The sequence below is a fragment of the Dromaius novaehollandiae genome, chromosome 11 (genome assembly GCF_036370855.1).
Source record: "Dromaius novaehollandiae isolate bDroNov1 chromosome 11, bDroNov1.hap1, whole genome shotgun sequence".
Classification (NCBI taxonomy): Eukaryota; Metazoa; Chordata; class Aves; order Casuariiformes; family Dromaiidae; genus Dromaius; species Dromaius novaehollandiae.
This window is the reverse complement of record NC_088108.1, coordinates 17,889,278-17,903,875: the sequence shown is the minus strand read 5'-3', so window position 1 is coordinate 17,903,875 and position 14,598 is coordinate 17,889,278. Positions and strand designations below refer to the sequence as shown.

General features: G+C 34.3%; 1 protein-coding gene across 3 annotated transcripts in view; it reads right to left on the bottom strand.

Moving 5' to 3' along the window:
- Positions 1-14,598, bottom strand: part of PCDH11X (protocadherin 11 X-linked) — a 539,473-nt gene that overhangs the window by 441,677 nt on the left and 83,198 nt on the right. Inside the window, exon 5 of one of the 3 annotated variants that reach the window (XM_026097617.2) lies at positions 8,860-10,454. The exons of the other annotated variants lie outside the window; for them this stretch is intronic. Coding sequence (XP_025953402.1) covers positions 10,449-10,454 — 6 coding nt within the window. The 3' untranslated portion in view covers positions 8,860-10,448. Of the gene's footprint in view, positions 1-8,859; positions 10,455-14,598 lie in introns of those variants that run through there. 3 annotated transcript variants of the gene reach the window in all.

Sequence of the window (14,598 nt, the reverse complement as noted above, 5' to 3'; positions counted from 1 at the left end):
TCTATCTGTTTTCAATATCCAACCTTCATGCTGAACTTCTGAAAAGGTTTGATTCATTTACTACTTCATAAGTAAAGCAATCATGACTATGTCAAGTTATCAATACTTTTACTAGTAGAACTAGATGGAAAACAAATGAAAACTTACAACACATTTATAAAATAAAGAGAAATAAGGAAATTGGTGAGCCACACAAGTGAGCAGAAAACAACGTACTTCTGTACATTGGTGACTTTGTCCTGAAAATGTGTATGAATAGACATATTTCTAATACTTATAAATTTATTTAGCTAAATTTATTATTTAGACATATAAGAAATGGATCCATAAAAATAACTAGAATTTTAACTTCTAAGATACCTTCATATATCTGAGGATCTGGAAACATTAAATATTTGTACTAATGCAGGAACTGTACTGATGTACAGTTAGGTTTAGAAAATTCCAGAATAGAGTTGGGAGTGGGGAGTTATTCTTCAGGGTTTTTTTCTCCCTCTTTCCTGAACAGCAGGTATAGCTGAAGAATATGTAATATTTGGAGGCTGGGCCAGATGATCTCCAGAGGTCCCTTACAACCCCAAATATTCTGTAATTCTGTAATACATGAAGCCCAGAAGAAATGGGAAGATAACTTTCTGGATGCCAAAAAAAGGAATCTCTGTGAACAGGAACATGAACAAAATAATCCTGTTCATAAAATAAATTAATCTGTTTCCATTATCTTTTTTGTAAAATGGGATGCCACATTCCTTTGGGATATTTTTATGCTAGCCTGTGATTCAAGACCAGGCAAAACTTCTGAAGAATCAGACTGTGTAAAACCTTACCCTGTTTTAACTGTTTCCTTCTGGAGAAAACAGTATCCCAGAAATAGGGCAAATAGAAAAAAGCACTTTCCTCAAAGTATTGATATGGCAAGGAGCCAAACTTGTCCAAATACACTTAGTTTTAATCATTAGCTTAAACTACCCTTGTCTGAATATTCACAGATTCTATATTATTACTAATATATAACGGCAGGAAAGAAATAACGTGATGATATAACACTACATCTGCTGAAACAAAGCGCAGAAGACATGAAGACTGAAAAGGATAAAGAAAAGTCTGGTGAAGCAGGATGCTACAGCTGAATATTGCTCAATATCTAGAAGCGAAGACATGTAGAGACACGGACAAAACTGAGATTGCAAGTAAGCAAAAAACTACCCTGCAGCTTCCTCATGCTGGAGTTCAGTTTTCTCATTCAGAACGAGCAACTTACAAGGTAGGAAGGAAGGATCTAAGGAGGAAAGTAAGGAAAAAAGACCACATGAATAAGTGAAGACCTCATTATTTCTGATGGAAATTTTCACCTTATCGTATTCTGATTTTTTCAACTGGGAAACCAGAGAACAACCTTCTTGTTTGAGACCTCGCAATACAGTCATTGTAAGGTATGGTTGTGCACGTATGTTTTCTGTGATACAGTGCATACCTGTGTCAAACCAACAAAAAGATCTGACTGACGGAAAAGGATCTTTGTGATCTGCTTTAGTAACTCTTCTTGTTCAACACAGACTTTATATTAATGCTGGATTTTTTCTGAATGCCCCGAAAAGGTTTCAGTGGTACTCAAAGCAGGTATATGCTCTTTCAGTATAACTTAAATGCAACAAGGGAAATTCCAGTTCGGTAAGAGAAGACTGTTCATCATAGCGTAAGTCAAACAGTAACAGGCATTTCAGAGAGGTTGTGCAATCTCCATCCTTAGAGATACCCAGAACTCGACTAGATAAGGCCTAGAGCGAGCTGACCTAAATTAGCCTAGTTCTGAGCAGGGGATTGGACTGGATGACTGTCAGAGGTCCCTTCTAACTTAAATTGACGATTGTACAATCTGTAATCTTTACGAACTAGATGGATACTCTATGACTCACCATCATCTCCTAAATAGTTTTAATGTACTGTCAAAACTGATTTGTATGTCTGGTTTTAATTCCTTCAGTTATTATCACAGTGCTTTTATCAAAAGCCAAGTGCACATAATACAAAATGCAAGGACTTACTTATATCAGGAGTTCCATAAAAAAAAATTATACCATCAATATATTAATAGGAAAAAATACAAATAATAAAACAATCCTATACCCTTCATCAGAGACCAGAAAAAAAGAATCTCACACAGTATTAGTCTATAATAATACTTATGTTCTTTCAGACCCTAAAAGCAGAAAACTATTTTATCAACAGGATATGAAGTAACTGGAGTTCGGACACTGATCAAAAGGAGTAATCCACAGAAAGGCCTTACTACAGACATGATGAAGAACGGGAACTGAATCAGCACAGATCACTTACAAGGTTTTTCACAGCTCTGGCCATACAATAGCCAAAGAACATTACCACTTTTGGAAACTATATCCATCACATACTATTAAATCCAAGATATTAACTTCTGAGTAAGTTTGGAGGAATCCTCGCACCTAACTTATTCAGAATTAGTAGGTTTGAGGATTGTCCTATGTGCAAGACAAATACTAATCTGCTTATCCACTTTTCTTTTATTAATCAACAATGTCATTTTGTTAGATTAAAGTACAATTTACCTCAGGGCACTCAAAAATGAATTCAGTCATGCTACTAAGCAGCAAGAAATATCTTAGACTGCATCCAGATAAAGAAATCAAGCATGTGATAGGTATTATTAAAATACCTTCTTCTTGTATCTCTGTTTGTGTATAAACTTCTACAGTCCTATAAAGTACAAACTAACAGTTAAAAGGGTAAATATTTAATGTGAAGAATAAGGATCAACATAAAAGCTTTTGCTTTACTTGGATATCGTTAATGGGACATACCTCTAAAAAATATTAGATACACTATCACATCTGTATCTGGAAGATTACCTTACTGCCATTTTCAGGGAAGAAAACATAATTTTCCTGTAAGATTCCTGGTAAACCCACCGTTCTCACTCAATTCTTACAAATACAGATCAAGCTGACTCAGCATGGAGTGCAGTGAATACAACAATGTTGATTACAGCTGCTAATAACAGTATCAGACATAACTGTACAAGTGGTAGCAGCTCTGAGACAGCTGCAGCTCTCACTAAGCTCTGAGTTTAACAGGAGTTGGGAACATTTCTTCTATAAATTGCAATGGTTCTGGCTTCTGACTTTAAAATCAATAGCAATCAAAATCTCGGCAGGCTGTAGAAGTCATCACCTCCCTTCTGCTAAGCTTGAGAACATAACCCAATGTTTTTCTCCCCCGTAGAAATTTTGTTTACAAATATATTTATTCAAAAGTGAAAAGCACTTCACAGCTTCAGCTTGATCTATCAGTATATTTGTTAGATGCTGACCCTCCAAAATAGATGCATTAAAAAATGCTTATAAAGACAGAAAAAGTGGAAAAATGCTTATCTATCTTTTATAATTATAAATATGTACACATACCTATTTATATTATTAACTGGATAAAAGTACTTGCTTTTTTACACTTAAAATCATTTCAAGAAATAAAGATGCAGGAAAGCTAGAAAACAGTTTATTGTTATATATTAACTATAATTTTAATACACCTACCTCAGGTATGTTTAAAAATGGAAAAAAAGTAAATCATACATCAGACTTTTTGTACTGTCCTTGAATAGTCTCATCCAGTTAAAACAGCAAGAAAGACCACATCATATATTTTTAAAGTCCGAGTTGCATTTCTTTTTCATTTACCGTTCAAAATACATTAGCTTCCGAGGGCGGGAAACAAAATTTCTACAAATCAATAAAAATCAGTCAAATACAATTAAGACATCTTACCTCAGAATCACCTGATAAACCTTATCTAAATTAGACTTTTCAAACCAGATAAAAACATACGCATTCAAAATTAAAAGGTCACATTCTGCTACTTTTATACATTATAATAAATCCACACTAATCCAGTTAAGGAAGTATGTCAGAATGTGGCTCAAAGCTTTATATGCAAAGATCTGAAGTGTAAAATTTCAGATATTGATAGAGGTGTCTCACCCCAATACAAATCATACACTGACACGCTTGTCCTTTTCTCTCATCCCTTTCTATCCTATCTAGTCCTACTACTGTCTAGATCTTGAAAGCGGCCACCACAAAAGACACACAGTACTGAGCAGCTAAGGCAGAGGTAGTTTTCATTTAACCGGCGAGCAAGAATGAATACTATTATAGTTCATTAGTTTCTTTCAAATACTAAGAGGCTTACTTGTATCTTAACAAGTAAAATTGTACAAATCACCTTATCAGCGAATTGTTGATTTGAAAATGTACAAGAACAATTTGAATTCTCCCAAGTAAAAAATAAAATCATCCTACTACATGTACGTCAGCAGAAATACCCTCTTAATTTAAAGCCTAGTCTTCTAGTATAGCTCTTGACCAACGGCAAGCTCCTGAACAGATAGAAATTTTGCTATATCAATGACTTAACATAATTCTCTAGAATTCATGAGGTATCCTGATTTATTCTTACTCTGTAAAAAGCTATTTTGTAAGTTACACTTCTGCCAGAAAATAGTTAACTTTTATTTTGTATTTATTAGTTTGTGATACTAATTATTTCGTCTAAATAACATATTTTTTCCATCCCTGAACTTCTTTGCTTCTCCCCATAAAGTATGTCTAAATGGAAGAAGGCACATTTTTTCCAGAATACATTCAATTACTCAAATACTTAAAAAGTTCAAAGAAAATGAGGCTCCAAATTCCATTCACCTGTCTGAAATGCTTCCATTAGTGGGTCATGAGTTTATCTGAAACCCATGTGCAGTAGTATCTAAGACCAGAACTTGTCATCAATTTTTTATTTTTTCTTTTTAGGAGGGGAGAGAGAGAAAGAAAGCAGGGAAGCAGGAGAGGAAGTGTCAGTCCACGGATCATTTAAATAAGGACTCAGAAAAAGTGTTTTTCTGTGGGAGGGTCTATTTTTGGAGTATTTCAGTTTCATGTTAGTGTCAATGTGTCTATCTGCCTGCAACTTATTTGCAATTGATACACACAGATAAAAGGGAAATTTTTGTACTGCCTAGACAATAAAAAGGGAGAAATTCTTTTGAGGAGAGGTCTTAGATTCAAATTTCATGTCAGACTTGGACGATCAGATCAAGAACAAAGACAAACAACATCAGAGCCCAGAAGGAAGCGCAAGAGAAGCAGAGGAAGTTCATCAGTCTAAACAGCCAGAAATGCCTTCCCTTAGCAGAGAAAGGGTGAAATACATGCTGAGCAAAAGAGACTGGAATTCAGCTGGTAATTCTTAGCTGCTATTCAGTGATAGCACTTTATTGGAGAAGTCAAACCTCAGATCTTTGATATCATTATTTAGCTTTTAATAGAAAGAAGTTATTTAAACTTTAATAGTTGATAATAACTGAATAGTATTTGCACTTTAGCAACCTTCCATAAAAATGAAAAACTTACTTAATACAAATGAATAAAACCTGTTTAAAAGATAGGAGAAAGTGAGTAGTACCCCTGATAACACATTTGCTTAATATCCATATGTATGATTTAAATAACTGAATTTGATTTACATGCATCTATGTATGAAATACGCAGATGCTTACAATTTGGAGGATATATAAGAACATCATTTTCATGACATTTTTGGTGGCAAGATTTAAGAGAAAGATACTATATAAAAAAAGTCTTGTAGGATAGTGGGAGAAACAGATGGTCCAGTCCTCTATATTGGAATGAATAAAAATGAAATAATCGAAGAGAACAGAAATCCGAAACTATTTCCTAACCTCCAAGTTAAAGAGGCCCTTTCTAATATAGCAAGAACCCAGTATATTCTCAAAAGCCAAGACCTTTACAGATCTCAAAATTATTTGTAAAATGAAAACCCTATTGCTTGACTACCTTTCATAGCAAGATATATTGGCACACAGATAGTTAAATACCTACAGTTACAGTCTAAGTAACATTATACTTCCTATAATCTGCTAACTGAATATGTGATATGTGTATATATGCCCCCATGCTCTTTCTTTATGTACACACATGCACACAAAATACATACATATATATATATACATATCAGAATGTGTGAGAGTGTGTGTGTATGCATGTGTGTATACACACCCACAAAACTCCTGTGCAACTCCTGGGAAGTCCTGCTTGGATCAGATTTCCTTGAAGAAAACATTGACAAAATGGAGATACTGCTAAGGACTATGAGGATTTGAAAGAAGTATATTTCTTCAGATAGATCACTAGTACACTTTACGGTACTTTCTGTGGTACAGTTAATTTAATAATTACAACTCCTAGTCACTATAAAAATTACTGGTATGTGTACAGATATGATGGTGTGCATGCACCAAGCAAACAGACCGGAGATGTGCTTCCCCAAAGGGTATACAGCTATAGTCTTTAAACAGAATTTATTTCAGGAGTAGATAAATAAGACATAAAAGGAACAGTGATTGGTAATTCAATATGAAAGCAAAAATATATATTCAAAAACATTTGTTAAAAATATTTTACAAACAATACTTAAGACTAAGATATACCATAAATATATGTAGTATGGTAAAATGAGAAATCACTGAAAATGCATAAGAAAAAAGACCACCATTATAGTTTATGTTAAAAAAAATTCTATTTACATCACAAACCAGCTTAGTTTTTGACAGCACCCTACTGCCCCCTTTATCAGACCTCTGTTTACTGAAATTCAGAAGGATTTAAAGATATCCTCCAAAATCCATTGGTTTTTTTCTGATATGATAGGCAGCTCTCATACGAATGGCGGATTGCGTGCCACAGCTTTTGATACCGAGTGGCACTGAGCTTTGGTATACATGCATCCATTGAAATACAGGCATCAACATTATGACGCAGGATGCAGAACAAGATCTGAGCGCCATCTTTGGCAGTTTGCATTTTAGAGCTACAAGCAGCAATGAAACTAATTTACACTGTAAAACTGGCAACAAATACATACTTACTATTTTTGTTGAACCATACACAGCACTGACCAACCAAAAAAACACTCTAGAACTTTGGCTATTGACACAGACATTTCTGCAGTGGTGACAGGAGTGACAATATGCACCAAATCAAAGGGAAGATTTCTTGAGGAAGTTCACAGAGATGAAGCTGAGTAATAATAAATGCAGTCTAAACTACAATAAAATAACTTAGAAAAAATGTGCTTGATATTTCAAAGAAAAATGTAGAGTCTTCAATTGCAAAAACAGCATTTGGTAAACACCATAATTTTTGTTCTTCACTTACTCTGACTTCTATTCAGCCAGAAACAGTATTTCTGCAGGTGAAAACACCAGAGAAACAGAATTGATTTTGGCACTGACATATGCCTCCCTTTGACTCAGGACATTTATGCTCACCAAAAAAAAAAAAAAAAAAAAAAAAAAAAAAAAAAGTGTAGAAATTCACGTTCACCACACTTACACATTCAGTAACTGCACATTATATTTTCATGAGACTTTCATGAATCCATTTAACCATCAGAAGGAAATGGGCTCTTTGAACAAGACTCATGCCAGTCTATGAAAGAACTACTTAAAAAAAAAAAAGTGGTATTTACATGCAAGAAAACAAAAATGGAAAAGAAAAAAAACCCCAGTCATCTACCACAGACGAAAATGGAACACTCCATTTTTGGTTTTGTTTTTTTCATTGTGTATTTGAAGGGTTATTATATTTGGCTGTGCTGATCCGCATGAAAACTAGGAGAGATTATTGATCTGGACCAATAATCTAAATCCTTAATGAACCTCTGTTTCATCCTTTTTTTTACATTTAAAATCATTATAGATTTTTCTAGAAGTGTCTTCTTATAGAATACAATAATATCATAAGCAGGAGAATACTAGGAAAGGTAGATCTTTGGCCAGGTTAAAAGCAAAAGAACCAAGAATCTCATGAGTAGTATTTTTCTCAGGAGTGATCCAGGTTCATCTCCAGCAACTGCAAGCATGTAAGTGACACATTTAAATAAGAAATGTAGTTATCAAAGGTTCTCTTCATACTCAGTGTAAGAAAGTAGGCACTTCTGGAGGGCACGCAGTACTAAAAATCAAAATAACCTGCTATGCTTAACATCTATGCCTTTTCACCATCGGAGGAAAAAAAACTGAGGGCAAGGATATTTCCACTTGGGATGACTTGGTTACATGAGTGAAGTTAGATTAGATGAACCTAGGCCAATATCTCAACTCAGTATCTCTTGATTCAAAAAACAGGGTAAGTTTCAATGTAAGTGTTCAAATTTTTTGGGTACTTCTCTTAATCAAACATTAATTCTATGTGTATGAATATGAATTTTACTCATCAAGGAAACCCAGCTCAATTACCATACAAATAAAAATCCAGAGATACAAAAAACACCCAAAGAAACAGCAGAAAACATAAAACTATGAAATCCTACCGTCTTCCTGATGAATCACCCTACATCCAGGGGTAACTACGCACAACAAGTATCTCTGCACGCTTCCTATCATCCACCAATAAGGCATCTAAGTGAACAGTTGCAACAGCAGTAGCTGATACCCATCTTGGTCACACTAAACTATACTTTTTGCATAAACTCCTTCCAACATCAAGAACGAGGTTTCAAAACAAAACAACTAATTGCACGGTGGCATTGAGTCAACAAATACTATTACTATGCATCTAACCATTGAAAGTGCTCCTTGTTTAGTTTGAAGCTAAGTACCGCAAAGGTATAATAAATATGAATAGTGACACTGTCTAACAGATACATAAAGTTCTCCCAAGGAAAAGGATTTCATTATAGAAAATTAAATATTGCTCTGTAACAGTCATAGCTATGATTATGCAATACAATATTCTAAATTACAATACGTACTTCATTATTAATAGAATTTATTTTACAGATCAAATAGCCAAATACACATTTTTATAAGAGCCAAATAGCAAACGTGGAAGAAATTATAGGCAACAGTCATGGTGACATTCTGCAGTCCAAGAACTGAGGCAATGTGAACATTAAGTACAAGCCTATTTCAAATATCTTTACATCAAACATACAGTAATGTGTAAGAATTCCATGTTGTAGTCTAACTGATGAAATATTAATAACTTTTTAAAAAGAAAATTATATATGCTTTATACAACCCACTTAAAAGCAGTGTTTATATTTCATTTTATTCTAGCAAACTAGTATCATGTAAGTCTTCATATAAGTGCAGAAAACAGGGTTCTTTATACTCCTTTGCTTCCTAAGAGATCTTGTATTGTATATGAAATGATAGTATTATTAGATGATGCATATTAAGCATTATTCCCTATAATGTGAGGCAATACACAGGAACTTGCAAATGAGTTGCAAACAAAGCAGTGATATAGACTCTATTAGTTAATAAGTCATACTAAATAACAAATTATAATGTAAACAAATTTAAATTAAAAAATGTTAACTATAGAGTGAAATAATTTGGGGAAAAAAACAACAAAAGGCCATTCTTTACCCATATACTGGCTAACAGTGTACTAAATTATAGGTTCCATCCAATTTATGCTATCTCCTATTTTACCACAATAAAAAGCAAACCGCTGGATTTATGTTTTTTCTTTTTTTAAAAACTAAAAGTACTTCAAAAGATTAAATGTATGCCACCTGGTATGCAGATGTTATCTAGATTTCAGCAAGCAAAATGCAAAATAAATTTTATTTTATGAAGTTAAGTGAATACTTTCCAGTTATTTAAAAGGTAAATATTTATTCAAAAGTTTTGTGGATAAGAAAGCAGAAAGTACTCATTTTTCACTACATCTACTGTGCCTATAAAATGAGACAGCACTGATTTGATCAATTCTATTTATGATCCATAGCTGCAATACCATCATTAAAAATATTATGGAATAGATATAAATAACACTTAATCCTTAATACATGTCATGGTGTTGTAAGTGACAACATACATTTGATTTTTTTTTTTAATGCAGGGAGTATAAAGAACTTCACATTCTCTTCTTAATGTATGAATAAAATTTATTGCTCCCTTTTAAAGTATTTATAGAAAATATTTCTAGTTGATTCAACTGAAATAAATACAGAAAAAATCTGGAACAAGAAGATGATTAGAAGCAAAATGAGAAAGCAACAGATTTACCATAATCGCCAACCGTGAAGAATGATGGGTCACGTTACTTTTTTCTTAGCAAAACTACATTAAAGAATGCTGCAGCACAATGTACTAAAGTCTCTTTGTCTTTCTTTTGTAAAAAAACTTGCCCTTGATACCTTTCAGTAGGGCAGCTTGAACAGTTCATCGTCACTTCCAAACCCCTCTGGAGATCAGACGGTAAAATTCTTCGGCAATCAGAGACAGGACAAAGGGCTTTCTCGTGCTATTTCCTTGTTTTCATGTTTGCTGGCTTAACATCATTGTGTACACGTACGACTTCAGTATATAACATCGGATGCGATGACGTTCAGAGCTGGCAAACAGAGAAACAGCATGAGAAAAGCCCTTTCCTGCATCATTTTCCCCATACATTGTTAAGTTTGCCTCCAAATTTCTACCATGTCAATCACTCTGTTGTTTGAGAAGCACTGAAATATTGTGGTTCCGAGCAAGCAACCATTTTGGGTGTGTGTCTGTGTGTGTTTTCAGGTTTCTATACGTACACAGAGAGCTTCACACATCTACACACACACCACAAAACTGTTGAAGTGGAGCCATATAAATAGTTTCTATGTATGTTAGTCTAGGTTTCCAACTGTTTCTTTTTGCTGTATCAGATCAAAACCCCCAACTGCTCTAGCAGGAATATAGTTATCAGGAGACTACCATACCACCTGTTCTACAGACCAGGTTCTACAGGGTTTTAGCAGATTTGATCCAAGAGCATAATTCCCAATGTGAGAAGACTTTTGCATCTTTAATTTATATTTAGCACGAATAGAGTCCTCAAAATTCACAGAAATTAATCCATTTAGATTAATTATTCCACAGGAAAGAAAATGCTAGCAATAGCACACTCACCAAGACACTAGCTTTTTACTGGTCAGGAAATTGCTATCTACTGCAGATCAGCGAGTGCAAAATCTTCTGGGAGAAAATGGGTAATAGGTGTGAAAATTAAACTGAAAGTCAAATCAAACTTCACTGCTGATAATGGTTTACAGTGATAGGTCATTGAAAAGAGGTTGTGAGCAGGTAAGCGTAAACTTTTCAGCTATCTCAATGAGAAATCAAGGTGAAATGCACTTATGTTTACGAATAGTCATTGTATTTATTTATCCTGCTGATACCCCATGACACGCTGCTTTTGCGGAGGGAGCTGCATACCATTCTAGCTTACATGCCAATCACCAAATTGTTAATGCTGGAACTTCATACATCAACTTAAGTATATACTCATTCTAAAAGTTTTCACTGGAAAAAAGCTGTTCTTTTCTCTAAAATAGCTTTAACTTAAGTGTTCGTATTTAAAATCTTCTATTTTTTCCCCTCAAAAAAAAAAAGAAGATTTTTTTTCTTCCCTGTTGTGCTCTGTTTCTGTTTTCTACCATGGAGCAAGGGGGACATTTTATCGATATCCTTCCCCATGCTTTTTTGGTGAAAAATATAAATTGTAAAAATAATTTTGAAGAAGAGTTTTAGAGTTTTTTTCAAAGTGTTCCACAAAGGGAAAAACATTTTATTGACCAGTTTTTCTTCAGTGGAATTGCACATGTAAGTAACTGCTCACTAAGTTAAGAGTCTCAGAATTTTCCTTATCCTTCAGTTCAAATGTTTTGCTCCAGATGTGAATTTCAGTTCTTTCTGAAATGCATACACACGGCAGCACATCGAATTACCAGCAAAATTATCAGCCAGAAAATTAAAAGAAAATAACAAGAATAATCAGGATTACAGTAATCACTTCTGAAATGGCTTTTGGGAATGGCTTATACTAACACCTATTTATCTGATATTTAAAAGAAAATATTCCTTGAGAGTAATTTACTCCAGAACATGGGTACGTCACATTGGTAGTTATGTCTACACTCTTTCATTTATCAGAAGCATCAGTATCTCCTATTGATAATTACAGGATACTAGATTAAACTCACTAGTCTCACTGTTATAATCTAAACCAACAAATCCTACACCTAGAGCTGTACATATCACGTAAGTCTGCAGAGCTATTAGTTTCAGGAAAAGCACAGGATTTTTTTAATTGATATTCTAAGCACACTGCTGTCATAGTGAGTGAGAAGCTGTAATGACGTTTCTCCGCATTTCAAGCTGGAACCAGAAAACCAAATATACCATAACTGTAAGCAGGTCCAAGCAATCACCAGTAAGAGTAGGGCCCCCAGAAAGGCCATGTATTTTAAATGAGGTCTACTTTCCATTTAGATGTCTATAAGGAATATAATGTCTACCTCCATTTAGTCTCCAACAAACAACTGTCAGCAGAGACCATTGTGTCATTTAAAAATTTCCTTTCTATCCATAAGTGTGACTATGTCCACATATGACAGAATCCTGGCAACTAAAATCAACTAATGAAGATTTACATTAGTAAACATGAGAAAGTCAAGCTGCATACCTGTTCAAACCCTCAACACGTTACTGAAGACATGTACTACCAGTGGAGCTAAGCTAACATATGGACAGGAGTCCACTGGGAAGCAGGGAGAACCATCAAACAGCATGTAACTGTAGAGCATAATTATAACTTCCATTGTAGCAATGGTACAGAAACCAAAGGTGGACTGAAACTGAACCCAGTCCCCCAGTGATACTTCCATGAACACTCATATTTCTTCACTAACAAGAAGTCAGGTAACATTTATTCGATTCCCAAATTAAAAGTTTAAAATGGAAATACAAAAGGTCACAGGACCCTTCCTCAATCATTGGTTCTTTTTTCAAGGAGATTTGTACTGCTCTTGAAATTTGTGTTATTCCATTTTCAAAAGAAAAGAATGTCTGAGATGACATTAATTAAAAGAAAAGAAATTTTAATGAAGTTTTGTGGTAGAAATTGCTTTGAACCCCGTCTGTCAAAGATCACGCTGTCTCCTATAATCACGCATGATTCAGTTATATGGCCTGATGTCTAGACAGACATTTGAACTGTCTAAATGTTATTCAAAATATTTAAGCAAAGATTTCGGATTTTTAAAATATATTGCACACTATATGAAAAATAGACTACCTTTGTCCGTCCTTTCTATTATGCCAATGCAAATGCAGAAAGAGTTAAAAAGTTTGCGGTAGTACAGAATAAGTCATATACAGTCTGATCTCACTGAGGTAAATGTCAAAAGCAATTGAGCTTTCATAAAGTTTGCAGACAGACAAACTCTAAATCTGCTGTATGCTTTTCTACCAAAGAAATAGAGTCTTCTAAGACACCCACCACTAATGAAATGTTGAAAGACTTTGACACTGTAAGCTGACTCTGTAATAAAACACTGCAAGTTGGCTTGATTTTAGAAGTCTCCAAATACTCTAATTTGAAAAACGTTCATAAACAAAAAGCCTATTCGCAACTTATCGATAAGCAAAGCTTCTTGAGTACAACCACCTCCCAAAAGAAAAGTCTATTCTGATGGTTCCAATTCTGTCACTACTATTGATTAATTCCTGCTGTGTGACTTCAAAATAATACTGATAAATACCTTGCTTCCCTGCCCTATCTCACGCACAAGTTGCACAGAGAAGCTTGATTTCTCTCTTCTTCTGTGCATTACATCAGAAACATACTTTTCACTCTTCAACTTGCTTAGTATAGTTCATGACCCAGTGCATCCTCTCCTACTTCATGAGTCTCCGATTCCTTCCTAACAAAAATTTCAGCTGTTGCTTTGCTGTATTTATTAGCACACATGGCCATGGAAGAGATATTTTGGTTTTTAGAAGGAAAATCTTTCAAGTTCTCTTGCAGTTTTGCTAGTGCAACTGTTGTACTGACTTGGTGATTTTACAGATCAATTCAACAAATTTAGCAGTTAAGCAAAGAAGTAATTTCCTTTTTTTAAAGACCTGAATCAATACTATTCTGATATACACAGAGTTTATAGCCTCAAAGAAAAATGTATAACATAAACGAAAAAACGTTTAACTTTTATTCACTATTATTTCAAATATCTGAGTAGGAACTTAGTCTTTCACGGATAAAACTAATGTGACGCCTATTAGTATCGGCATCCATTAGAAACTGAAGAGAGATGTCTTCATACTTAGTGTATTTTGTCTAGTCTCTTCCTTCAGAGAGATTTTGGCTTGGTAAGTGATGCATTATAGTAACTGTTAGTGATAAACCGTTTTTTCTCCATACTAGACATCATTACTTTTCTATTTTTATAAACCAGCACATTTGACTTTTTAACTGAACTTATTCTTCAATTCTTCTAACCGTCCTACGATTTTCTGAAAATTTCGAGAGTGCATGACACAGAGGCATCATTAATCACAAACATTCTGTTAGTCTCTAAGGTTGGAGCATGGCTGGACAGCATGACTTCTGAAACACCGTGGTAGAAGCTCATTTTTGTTTTGTTTAGATTCTTTACTGGATAACAGTGACAATTCTAAGAAGGACTGTCCTGAGTCACCTACTAATGACCTGGAAGGGAGACAAA